General features: G+C 39.9%; 1 protein-coding gene across 1 annotated transcript; it reads right to left on the bottom strand.

The window, feature by feature from the left end:
* Nucleotides 1-1,690: 1,690 nt before the first annotated feature.
* Nucleotides 1,691-11,902, bottom strand: LOC132560346 (profilin-2-like). The gene is made up of 2 exons (XM_060225020.1): nt 11,867-11,902; nt 1,691-2,083 (listed from the first exon to the last, which is right to left on the bottom strand). The coding sequence occupies exons 1-2, from the start codon at nt 11,900-11,902 to the stop codon at nt 1,691-1,693; spliced, it is 429 nt and encodes a 142-aa protein (XP_060081003.1).
* Between the last annotated feature and the right edge of the window lie 617 nt (nt 11,903-12,519).

Here is a 12,519-nt window from a genome sequence, read left to right as displayed (position 1 = left end):
ACCCCTGTAAATCCATCTAAGGACGTGTCAACGAATATAATTGAACCGAATACCACTGTAAATCCATCTAAGGACGTGTCAACGGCTATAATTACTCAGAATACCCCTGTAAATCCATCTAAGGACGTGTCAACGACTATAATTACCCAGAATACCACAGTAAATCCATCTAAGGTAGTGTCAATGGTTATAATTTCACAGAATACCACAGTAAATCCATCTTACGACGTGTCAACGGCTATAATTACCCAGAATACCACAGTAAATCCATCTAAGGACGTGTCAACGGCTATAATTTCCCAGAATACCCCTTTAAATCCATCTAAGGTAGTGTCAATGGTTATAATTACCCAGAATACCACAGTAAATCCATCTTACGACGTGTCAACGGCTATAATTATCCAGAATACCCATGTAAATCCATCTAAGGACGTGTCAACGACTATAATTTCCCAGAATACCCCTCTAAATCCATCTAAGGTAGTGTCAGTGATTATAATTACCCAGAATACCACAGTAAATCCATCTTACGACGTATCAACGGCTATAATTACCCACAATACCACAGTAAATCCATCTAAGAACGTGTCGGCGGCTATAATTACCCAGAATACCACTAAGAACGTGTCAACAGCTGTGATTTTTTTTTCAGAATACCACTTCCTAATATTAAAATCTATACATCAATTCACTTGTTGGCGATGTAAGTATCTTAATAGCAAGCATAGATTTGTTGGTGGCAGCTATTTTTCGCTGTGTCCGTGTATTTGTGAATTTGCCACTCTGAGGTGGCAGAAAACGAAAAGGTTACTTGGTTTCAACTCCCACACAAAACATACCCCCAGACACAAGATCATAAACGTAATGAGCTTCACCTCTCGTCACTGGTTGTGAAATTATAGTTAATTAAATCTCACTCCGTTATACCTTTCAGCATCACAAAATCACACGTCCCAGAACCGCAGACAATCAGACATTAAACTGACTTCAGTATCACACGACGAAACTGTATGGCATAATGTCACACCATGGAGTAATTGGTATTCGGTTTTCTTCTTCAGCACGCCTGATTTAACGCCATGTTTTCATCCGCTTGATTTGACATCTCCTGCAATCATGTCTCATTACCCACCATTAGCCTTCATGTAATTAGTCTTCATCTCGGGCGTTGTTTTCCTGCCTAGACCAACCGGGCGTGATGTCAAACGCTCAACTAATGTTGTGTAATTACCTCCACCTACAGTCTATAAAGGCATTGGGTTTACGTGAATAAATAGTTTGTAAAATGGTTTCCAGGATTTTCTTGATATAGTCGAAGGAATACCTGGTCGAAGCTATATCGAGGAACACTGGTTCGTCATGTAGCCTCCTGAAAATAGTGATCCATTACCAAGTTTCCGGGAACATTCGATCCAACACATCTTCTCGAGAAACACTTATTCAAAGACAAAGTTTCTGGGAACTTTTGCTATCCGACCTAGTTTTTTGGGAACTATAGGTCCATGGCAGCCTCCGGTTAAACACTACCAGTCATGGTCATGATTTGGTTCCCATTGTCATTTGCTGGCTGTCTTCGGGAATCTCTGACCTGATACAAAGCAGTGTTATTGGTACCTTAGCTATTTGGTATGTCATTGTTTTAAGATATCATCCCTGTGTACAGCTATCTTACTGGTGTTTTCAATAGTTGTCAATAGCCCTGATCCTTCAGGTAGTCTCCAACTTTGACCAACATGCTGTAGCACCCACCCGGGTGGCCTGATTCCTCATAAACACCTATAAGGAGACATGACTTACACTTATAGATGACACAGCCAAACCCTGTTGCACTGTCCCGACCTACCATCACCGTGCTGTCTTGACGGGTACATGTGTACCGTTTGTTGCTTAGACTAATCCCTAACGCCCGTATGGAAGAGGGATCCACGAACCCGTCCAGAATAGCCTGAATCTCCGAGGATGTGACATCAAATGCTGGTGATGCCGCCCAACGTCGGCCGTCCTGTCCTACAATAGCCGCCCTGTTGACATGTCCGCTCTCCAGGAAAACGTTAGCCACATATTCCCGCCACGAACACGGCATCTTTGGAGTGGGAGCACAATCACGGCCAAACAACGAACATGGAAAGAAAAGATTGAAACCCTGTTAGTAATGGCAAAATATTTATGTAAATCAATAGAGCGTTACTAGAAAAGCCCCTTTCAGATACAAATTGATTGTCGATATTATGAGTGACACCTACAGCTCGACTATTGTCAGTGTGCCCAATAAACATTCTCCGGTAACACGCAAGGTATTCACCCACTCAACATATATCTGCCATTAAGCATGCCGTGGCCGTTGGGAAAGCAAACACCACCGACACAATACGTATACATTACTTACATTAGTGGATACGGGAGAAAGGGGACGTAACTCCGCCTTCATAAGCCGCGCTCTGTTGGTTCCGTACATAATTTCACTTGTTGGATAAGTCGTGAATTTCACCAATTATTTCATTATATACACAAACACAGACCGCAAGGTAAATGAAGTACATATTACAACAATGAGGTTTTTGTGCGGATTCATTTCTGAAGATTTGACTGATATAAGATTTTTTGAATATCAATGAAGGCTATTGTATTGCGGGGTTATTGTCATTATCCGCATTATGTGCCGTTTTTATGTCTAGTTGAACATCTGATCGCGCTGGCATATTTGCATGCATACTTAATCAGCCATTAAACTGTATATTTGTTCTAGAATGGACTACAAAAGGACCTACAAAATGTGACAAAACACAGCTGAACACACCAATGTTTGGTATGTTTAAGTTACAATCACAGAGAACATCTGCATTTATACACGTGTATGCCTTTGAAATCATAAATCGGTAGATATACACATTGCAACATATTGTGTACATTATAATGTTATACCTGATAAGGATTGTAGCAATAGCAAACACGTCTTTCACTCTATCATCAAAAAATACTCTGTCACCAGGTATAGACGGTATTGAGAGTTCAAACCCTGTAACAGACTACCAACGAAGGACAGGTGTGTTTCATATATATATATATACACACACACATGTAAAACCATATTACTTGTGAAATCAGTTGATATTATCTGTAAACAAATTAAACCGATTAGTGTACATCTGAACAGTGGTGTAAGCACACATACATATATATATATACACACAATCGGTGTTTAATCATACCTTTGATTAAATATAGAACCCAATTATACGGTTCTGATTAATTATTCGTGGTCAATTATTCCCTCGATCAGTTGTCAGTGGCGACGTCTGACTAAGATTCAAGTTCAATTTTATTTCATTCCGTATGCAAAAGCACATAAGATTGACAATACACATACAAATCCAACATGCTGTGTTAAAATGTTTACATTTTACACGCATGAGTAACCAATCCATTTACGCAGTCATCCATATCACCGTTAGAAGCCGAGAGCATTAAATATATTTTTATGTTTAGTGTATGGGATGACGCAACACGTCTCAAAGTAAACACAATAAAAGTATTTACATGGCACCTCAGTACTTGCCTGCTTACAGAAACAAAATGGATTGTACCATATTACTCAATCAGTATTATCTTGCAGAAATCTCTATGTACAGTGTTAGTTTCTAAGGAATTCTATGATTCACTTTTTTCTTTTCTATATTTTAGAATTATTTTTTAAAAAATTCAGCATGACAGTGTTAAATAACAATGTTGTTAACGAGATAATACTCTAACTCATAACATGCTTGAAATCTGTGCTGTTACTGTGAATTATATCAAAATGTGAGCCCCTGAAATCCGAAACTTCACCTGACACTTTATTAGACAATGGTGAATTAGCAAATGATTGGAATTTGTCGTCTACATCCCAATAGTTATTAATGTATTTACAACACAATCGATTTCTACCTGTCCTATTGTGACAAACTATTTTCATGGTTAGATCTGGCGCATAAAATTTTCATGTTGACGGAACTTGTTTCTGATAAATTGTCTTCACAAAAAAATAAAAACTGCAGTATGAATCATGTCTATCTCATTACAGTGACCTATAGGGCTTGTTAATTCACTCACCGTAACACTGCTTTGTAATGAGTAATTTCCTTTACTATTTGAAAACGCTTTCCCTTCGTCCTGATCCTATCAATACAGTTCCTGACAAATAGTCTTATTGGTTATTTAACTTTATGTTATGTTGCTATGGACAACATACATGTAGCTCTTGGTGTAATAGCTATTCAAAGACTGGAGTTTATTAGAGTTTTTGTGTTGTTTTTAAGTAAGCTCTAATTACAAGTGTTTATTTCAACTTTCACCCCGGGTTGTTGTTTGTTGTAAGTCAACCATAACACCTTGAAAACATTAGTTCAGTCCTCAATGTTTCGTTGCCATTATCGTGTTTTTTTCATATTTGGCGAATATCCGTCCCTCTGCACACTTGTATCATTGTCGACCAGTAGGTTTTACCTAACATCCAGGGTACATTTTACCTAACAATGATGTTTTACTCTACGACAAGGATACAAATTATCTAATTACCTGGTGGCGTATTTACTTTTCAGTTGACGACCGTAATTTTTCCTGGCGGCTATGATGTGTCCCAACACTTGAATTATACCTGACAAAAAGGGTGATTTCATCATCTCGGAATATGTTGAAAGAATTATATCTGACAACCAGGGTGATTTTACCATCTCGGAATATGACGTATCAATTATATCTGACAACCAGGGTGATTTTACTATCTCGGAATATGTTATATGAATTATACCTGACAACCAGGGTGATTTTACCATCTCAGAATATGATGTATCAATTATATCTGACAACCAGGGTGATTTTATCAACTCGGAATATGTTGTATGAATTATATCTGACAACCAGGGTGATTTTATCAACTCGGAATATGATGTATTAATTATATCTGACGACCAGGGTGATTTTACCATCTCGGGACTCCTCATACTTATCATCAGGGATTTTTACCTGATAACTAGAATACCTATTACCAAATAACCATTGTCCCTTTTACCTACAATTCGGCTTCGCTGGAAACAGGAATGTTCTTATCTCACCACTTATGTATACCCAACATTTAGGATACTTTATACCTGACGTCATAGACTCACCTCAAGACCTTCGTACTAAATTTACCTGATAACCAAATTGCATGACGCACAGATCTGATCTGATAAGCAGGTTATCACCTGATAACAACGAAGTCTACATAACTCCTCGGTCTGGTACATTTTACATTTGTTGTATGAAGTGTAAACAGGAGCATCACTTGGTATGTAATGATATGTATCATATAAGTCACACACAATCTAACCAGACCACACACCAGGATATTATAATTCATTATCGGTAAATCAAGTCTCAAATGTGTTAATTAAAACCCTATTATAACGCATGACCAGGGTTAGTGCGACTTATAGTTTAAAGGTATCTTATTGTATTGAGAATCATATTAATAATCATACCGGCCTCCGGGCCATCAGTTAAATAGAATCACTTAAGCAATTATTTGGTTTGTATAGAAAATGACGATGAAAGGGAACGCACAATAGGAAGTGTGCAGACTGTATCATCAGACACTAGACTGCTTGTAAACCATTTTTCGTAAACACAGGGTTAATCGGAGAGAAGAGGTGATGCACAAGAGATCAATGTAAGTGCTGGATGTACATGAGATAAATCTGAGTGCTGGTGTACACGAGATAAATCTGAGTGCTGGTGTACACGAGATAAATCTGAGTGCTGGTGTACACGAGATAAATCTAAGTGATAGATGAACACGAAATAAATCTGAGTGATAGATGAACACGAGATAAATCTGGGTGATAGATGAACACGAGATAAATCTGAGTGCTGGTGTACACGAGATAAATCTGAGTGCTGGTGTACACGAGATAAATCTAAGTGATAAATGAACACGAAATAAATCTGAGTGATAGATGAACACGAAATAAATCTGGGTGATAGATGAACACGAGATAAATCTGAGTGGTGGATGAACACGAGATAAATCTGAGTGATAAATGAACACGAAATAAATCTGAGTGATAAATGAACACGAGATAAATCTGAGTGATAAATGAACACGAAATAAATCTGAGTGGTGGATGTACACGAGATAAATCTGAGTGCTGGTGTACACGAGATAAATCTGAGTGATAGATGAACACGAGATAAATCTGAGTGGTGGATGTACACGAGATAAATCTGAGTGATAGATGAACACGAAATAAATCTGAGTGATAGATGAACACGAGATAAATCTGAGTGATAGATGTACACGAGATAAATCTGAGTGATAGATGAACACGAAATAAATCTGAGTGATAGATGAACACGAGATAAATCTGGGTGATAGATGTACACGAGATAAATCTGGGTGATAGATGTACACGAGATAAATCTGAGTGATAGATGAACACGAGATAAATCTGAGTGATAGATGTACACGAGATAAATCTGAGTGATAGATGAACACGAAATAAATCTGAGTGATAGATGAACACGAGATAAATCTGGGTGATAGATGTACACGAGATAAATCTGGGTGATAGATGTACACGAGATAAATCTGAGTGGTGGATGAACACGAGATAAATCTGAGTGATAGATGTACACGAGATAAATCTGTGTGATAGATGTACACAAGATAAATCTGAGTGGTGGATGTACACGAGATAAATCTGGGTGATAGATGTACACAAGATAAATCTGAGTGGTGGACGAACGTGAGATAAATCTGAGTGGTATATGTACACGAGATAAATCTGGGTGATAGATGTACACAAGATAAATCTGAGTGGTGGATGAACGTGAGATAAATCTGAGTGGTATATGTACACGAGATAAATCTGGGTGATAGATGTACACGAGATAAATCTGAGTGGTGGATGTACACGAGATAAATCTGAGTGGTGGATGTACACGAGATAAATCTGAGTGGTGGATATACCCATGATACACGGAATTATATAAATGATCCAAATATCAAAGTGTGAAAAAGTGCGGGAAACATGAGCATAGTGTTTGACGTAGGGTAGTTACAGTATGACGTTACGCTTGACAACAAGCAAGTGGCATTTTGAATTTGACGAGATACGCAACATTTAATCTTTTTAGCTGTTTACTGCGAATAATCGCGAAAAAGGATGTGTTCACACCGAAGATTTGCTGCAGGTTATGGTTTGTTTTATTACCGTTTAAAAATACACGATTTAAATCATATACAACTCTAGGACAGAGTCAGCATCCATGATTAATTTATTGAATTTTGAGTCATTATTATGAGAATACTGTATTATAATGTTCGTTAGTACTTTGTTTGCTTTAGAAACAGCAGTGTCTTGTTTTTCTATACTGAGGAAATAACAGTGAACACAAACGTTCAACAGAAAATAGTATCGTATGTTTGTATGCAGTACAATGATAGTTCTACCGGAAACGATGATCCGATAATAAATAAATAAAAAAAACAGACTCCATTTTTACCTTTTCGACCTCCTTTGAACCCGTGGGGCGTCACCAATCTCTTAACCAGTTTGATATCAGCACTACTTTGTAAATTGGCGAGCTCTGCGCCGTTAGAATAAACGTCTCCGTGACCCGGATTGTGTCTCATGTCGCTGTCTGGCGCGACCCTCTGTCCCGGGGCCAGTGTCGCCCCGTGACGACAGAAGACAGGTCTTGTAGGGACAAACCCACATATCACACCGCCAACACAAGGTTACCCTATCTTCTGTGTCATCCATATTTCATGTACCTACATTGACTTGGTTTTTTGTTGAGAATCGTGTGGAACAATACACGATTAAAATCATTCATAAGTTTTGTTTATTACTGGTAAATTTGAACGGCTCGTTAGGCAATCTGCAACCTGACGATTACTTGATTCAAATGCCATGTGCCGTGTTTTACTGTATAACGGATGAAAGACTGCCACATATACATACAGTTGTCGGGAGTGTGGGGATTTGTTTGACAAGCGGTGATTGATTTGTCTGAACACACAGTTATATAACTGTCAGATTCTGTCTACAGCAGATGGGGACAGTCCTGTCTTTACCAAGGAAAGAAACTTGCCTACATGTATCATGGCAAAGGTGACCTTCAACAAACGGCAATTCAATATTTTTTTCAACTCGCATCACTCAAACTTATATATATATATTATATATACAAATCGTAACCTGGTTCCTGACACTGATTTCGTTTCTCATAGAATACACGACAGTATATTACAGGACTAAAGATACGCAGATGCTTCACAAGGGAAGACGTACTTGCTGATGAACACCCGAGAACGACACTTAAGAATATTTACGAGCACAATTTATATCTCAAAGCTTATCCGAACGAGATTTCCTCGCCAGAGTTAATGTTTTATCATAACACGACTGGTAGAAATCAATTTTCTACGGGCCACGCAACATATTGGGGCTCCGAAACGTTTTTACTCCGTGACGAACAAATAACAGATAAAATAATAAAAATAGAAATAAAATAGATAAATACAGATAAAGAAAACTACAAATCCATACTGATGTTTATTGTCATTGTTATCTATGTAATCTTCCCAAATCTCGTGCAAGTCTCGCCAACCGAGAATCTTATTTTATTAGTTTATTTCTGTTCTGTTCGGGATGGGGTGCATACATGTGTCTGGTAAAAATGGTATTAATCTCCTGTTTATGGCTATTCTGTTCGGGATGGGGTACATACATGTTGTCTGGTAAGAATTGATATGAATTTCCTGTTTATGTCTGTTCTGTTAGGGATTGTGTACGGACTTTTAAAAGAAATGTTTCTTAGCTTTTTCCGGAGAGTCGACAAGGAAATGACATATCCTACATTCGTATATCCACGCACGTGACCCTTAGATGTGTCGCTCTAAATAGATTTGTTCCTGATCCGACCGTTACGAAACTCTATTATGTCTATAAGATGTCGCGTGTAGGCTGGATCACTGTTACATCTATTCAATACTCGTCCCATTGTGCTATAATTCAGGTATTCGTGTTTCAATCTTCTGAGGTCAAACTTAAACGACACATGTTTATAAATAGTCTCCTGTTATAGAAGAAGGAAGGAGACACTTTAAAATGTAGCTGGTCTATTTGTGCTCAAGACAATACGATAAAGAGCAATGATATTTACAGTCTGATAGCTTCTGTCTGGTAGCTTTAAATGTGGGAATTCGCACATGAATGTAAATATATAAAACAATGTTATTCCAAGCCCGAGCCATTGTCCCAGGCCCGAATTCGTACAACTTAGAACTTCTTCCTTATAAAACAAAACTTGTCCTTAGTAATTGTGGACGTTGAAAAGTAAAACGACTGGTCATGCCACATGTGGTATGGTTCTGATTCACTCGATAACCTGTTGTCACGCCATTGTTACACACTGTGGTCTACATTGATAAGCAAATTCAAGGAAATGCAGGAAACAAGGGAAACGAGGTGATTACTGGGCAGGTTTCTTAGACTGGTAACCATCACGGAACCAACATATCAAAAACTGTACAATTCGCGACAGCCTAGCAATCCATGCCATTTACTGGTAAATAGACAGAGACCATTCTCAGACATCTACTCACTCATTTAGAATCCCTAGAGAAGCAAAAATTTATGCTAGGCAGTGACATAACTTTTCAGAGAAAACGCCATTCTTGTTCATAAAAAAGATCACGGTACAAATATTTCATTTTTTTACGTTTTCCAGGTCCCATTTTATGGATTCATGAAACGGTGTTTTTTAGAAGCATGCGATACGATATTTAAATGACAACACAGCTAGAATATTGTAATAGTCAATACTTTGTCCTGCTCCCAGTAAGTATGCGCTCATAAAAGCCAGATTGTTGCAAGATGTGTCTAAATCTTGACGGAAGAAGGAAACTCATAGCAACTAGTTCCTGTCTGTATCATTTAAAATGTCGGAAGATACATGTCTCGCATCTAAAATACTCTAAGGTAAATAAAATCATCCAGGAATCGTCGACAAAAGAATAGGCTAAAGTTGTTGACTTTGAAATGTGATGAAAATAAAATATCAGAATTAAATAAATATAATAGTACGTTGCTATTTCTATGTGACAAAGCAGCGGTCTACATTGTCAGGCGCTTACACCGTAGTGTAAGCCCTTAGCTCAAGGAGTGGAGGGTATGAAATTGGAGTTAAAAACCTAATAATGATGGGAGTCCCCTGTGGTTTATTCCCGCCCTGCCTGTACCATTGACGGTAAATATAGTCAACCAAATGTACGTTTATATCATACGTAGGCATGGATAAGAGAAAACAGTAGAAAAAGGGAATACTGGTCACTGTACCCGATATCCCTGGTCACTGTACCCGATATTCCTGGTCACTGTACGCGATATCCCAAGCCACTGAACCCGATATCCCTGGTCACTGTACCCGATATCCCTGGTCACTGTACCCGACATCCCTGGTCGCTGGACCCGACATCCTGGTCACTGTACCCGATATCCCTGGTCACTGTACCCTATACCCCTGGTCACTGTACCCGATATCCCTGGTCACTGTACCCGTCATCCTGGTCACTATACCCGATATCCCTGGTCACTGTTCCCCGACATCCCTGGTCACTGTACCCGATATCCTTGGTCACTGTACCCGATATCCCTGGTCACTGTACCCTATATCCCTGGTCACTGTACCCGATATCCCTGGTCACTGTACCCGACATCCTGGTCACTATACCCGTTATCCCTGGTCACTGTTCCCCGACATCCCTGGTCACTATGCCCGATATCCCTAGTCACTGTACCCGATATCCTTGGTCACTGTACCCGATATCCCTGGTCACTGTACCCTATATCCCTGGTCACTGGACCCGACATCCTGGTCACTGTACTCGATATCCCTGGTCACTGTACCCGACATCCCTGGTCACTATGCCCGATATCCCTGGTCACTGTACCCGATATCCCTGCTCACTGTACCCGATATCCTTGGTCACTGTACCCGATATCCCTGGTCACTGTACCCTATATCCCTGGTCACTGGACCCGACATCCCTGGTCACTGTACTCCGCCATCCATGGTCATTGTACCTCGATATCTTTGACCTCTCTACTCCGACATTCTCTCATACCTTGGTCACTGTACTCGGACACCCATTGAACATGCCCTGGTCACTATACTCTGCCATCCCTGGTCACTGGTCCCTGACATATTTTGCCTCTCTACCCCGACATTCTCTCATACCTTGGTCACTGTACTCGGACACCCATTGAACATGCCCTGGTCACTATACTCTGCCATCCCTGGTCACTGGTCCCTGACATATTTTGCCTCTCTACCCCGACATTCTCTCATACCTTGGTCACTGTACTCGGACACCCATTGAACATGCCCTGGTCACTATACTCTGCCATCCCTGGTCACTGGACCCGACATCCCTGGTCACTGTACTCCGCCATCCATGGTCATTGTACCTCGATATCTTTGACCTCTCTACCCCGACATTCTCTCACGCCTTGGTCACTCTACCCCGACATCTTTGACCTCTCTACCCCGACATTCTCTCATGCCCTTGTCACTGTACCCCGACATCTTTGACCTCTCTACCCCGACATTCTCTCACGCCTTGGTCACTCTACCCCGACATCTTTGACCTCTCTACCCCGACATTCTCATGCCCTGGTCACTGTACCCCGACATCTTTGACCTCTCTACCCCGACATTCTCTCATGCCCTTGTCACTATACCCCGACATTTTTGACCTCTCTACCCCGGCATTCTCTAACGCCCTGTACTCCGACACCTCCCTGAACATGAACCCTGGTTACTATACAAGCGAGATACTTACGTCCAAAATGCTGTCAACAGTTTCTGGTGTCGCCATTGTTTCTCAGTTGATTTAGAGTTGGTGTAAGCTTCAGACGTCTGCGTGCCTTGACAGCCAAAACTTCTCTTCTACATATTCCTCATAGATAATTGCCATTCACATTTACTTTCTTTCTTGTTCGAAAAAAGCATATTTGACGACAAAGAAAACGTTGGGGACACTGTACGTGCTTATAAACATCTGTTGGCGATTCTTGACTTACTTGTATGTCTGACATGCAACTAATGTTGTTTAAACGACAACACAGCAGGCGTGTGTACGGTTAACACATAAGGCCCTGGCATCTACATAATGACTCCCCTGATATAATTAAGTATTTCTCTTTTGAAAAGTCGATAATCACCCGCATACAAATTTATTTTAAAGTTAAATACGTTGAGAGGGAGAAGTGTTTACATTGCTTGTAAAGAACTTGAGACACAAATGGGTCTATGATTGAATATCAATCATGCTAGCGCCGTGGCGGTTTACCTCCCTCTCCACAACCTAATCCAATTGGAGAACGATGCCAAACGATCGGGACCTGAACTATTTACTGTAGAGTTGGTAAACTGTAGGATATCAACCAGGTATGACAATATCGATCTGCCGTTAACAGGTAAATATCAGAAAAA

This window comes from Ylistrum balloti, unplaced genomic scaffold (genome assembly GCF_031769215.1).
Source record: "Ylistrum balloti isolate Yb309-2 unplaced genomic scaffold, AGI_CSIRO_Ybal_v1 Utg369668, whole genome shotgun sequence".
Taxonomy (NCBI): Eukaryota; Metazoa; Mollusca; class Bivalvia; order Pectinida; family Pectinidae; genus Ylistrum; species Ylistrum balloti.
Note: the sequence above shows the minus strand (reverse complement) of the source record. Positions and strands in the feature narration are given on the sequence as shown.

Coding starts and splice junctions, on each gene's coding strand:
- LOC132560346 (XM_060225020.1), bottom strand. CDS start 11,902: ATGGCGACACCAGAAACTGTTGACAGCATTTTGGAC. Junction 2,084..11,866: donor CTGTTGACAGCATTTTGGAC/GTAAGTATCTCG, acceptor CCCACTCCAAAG/ATGCCGTGTTCGTGGCGGGA.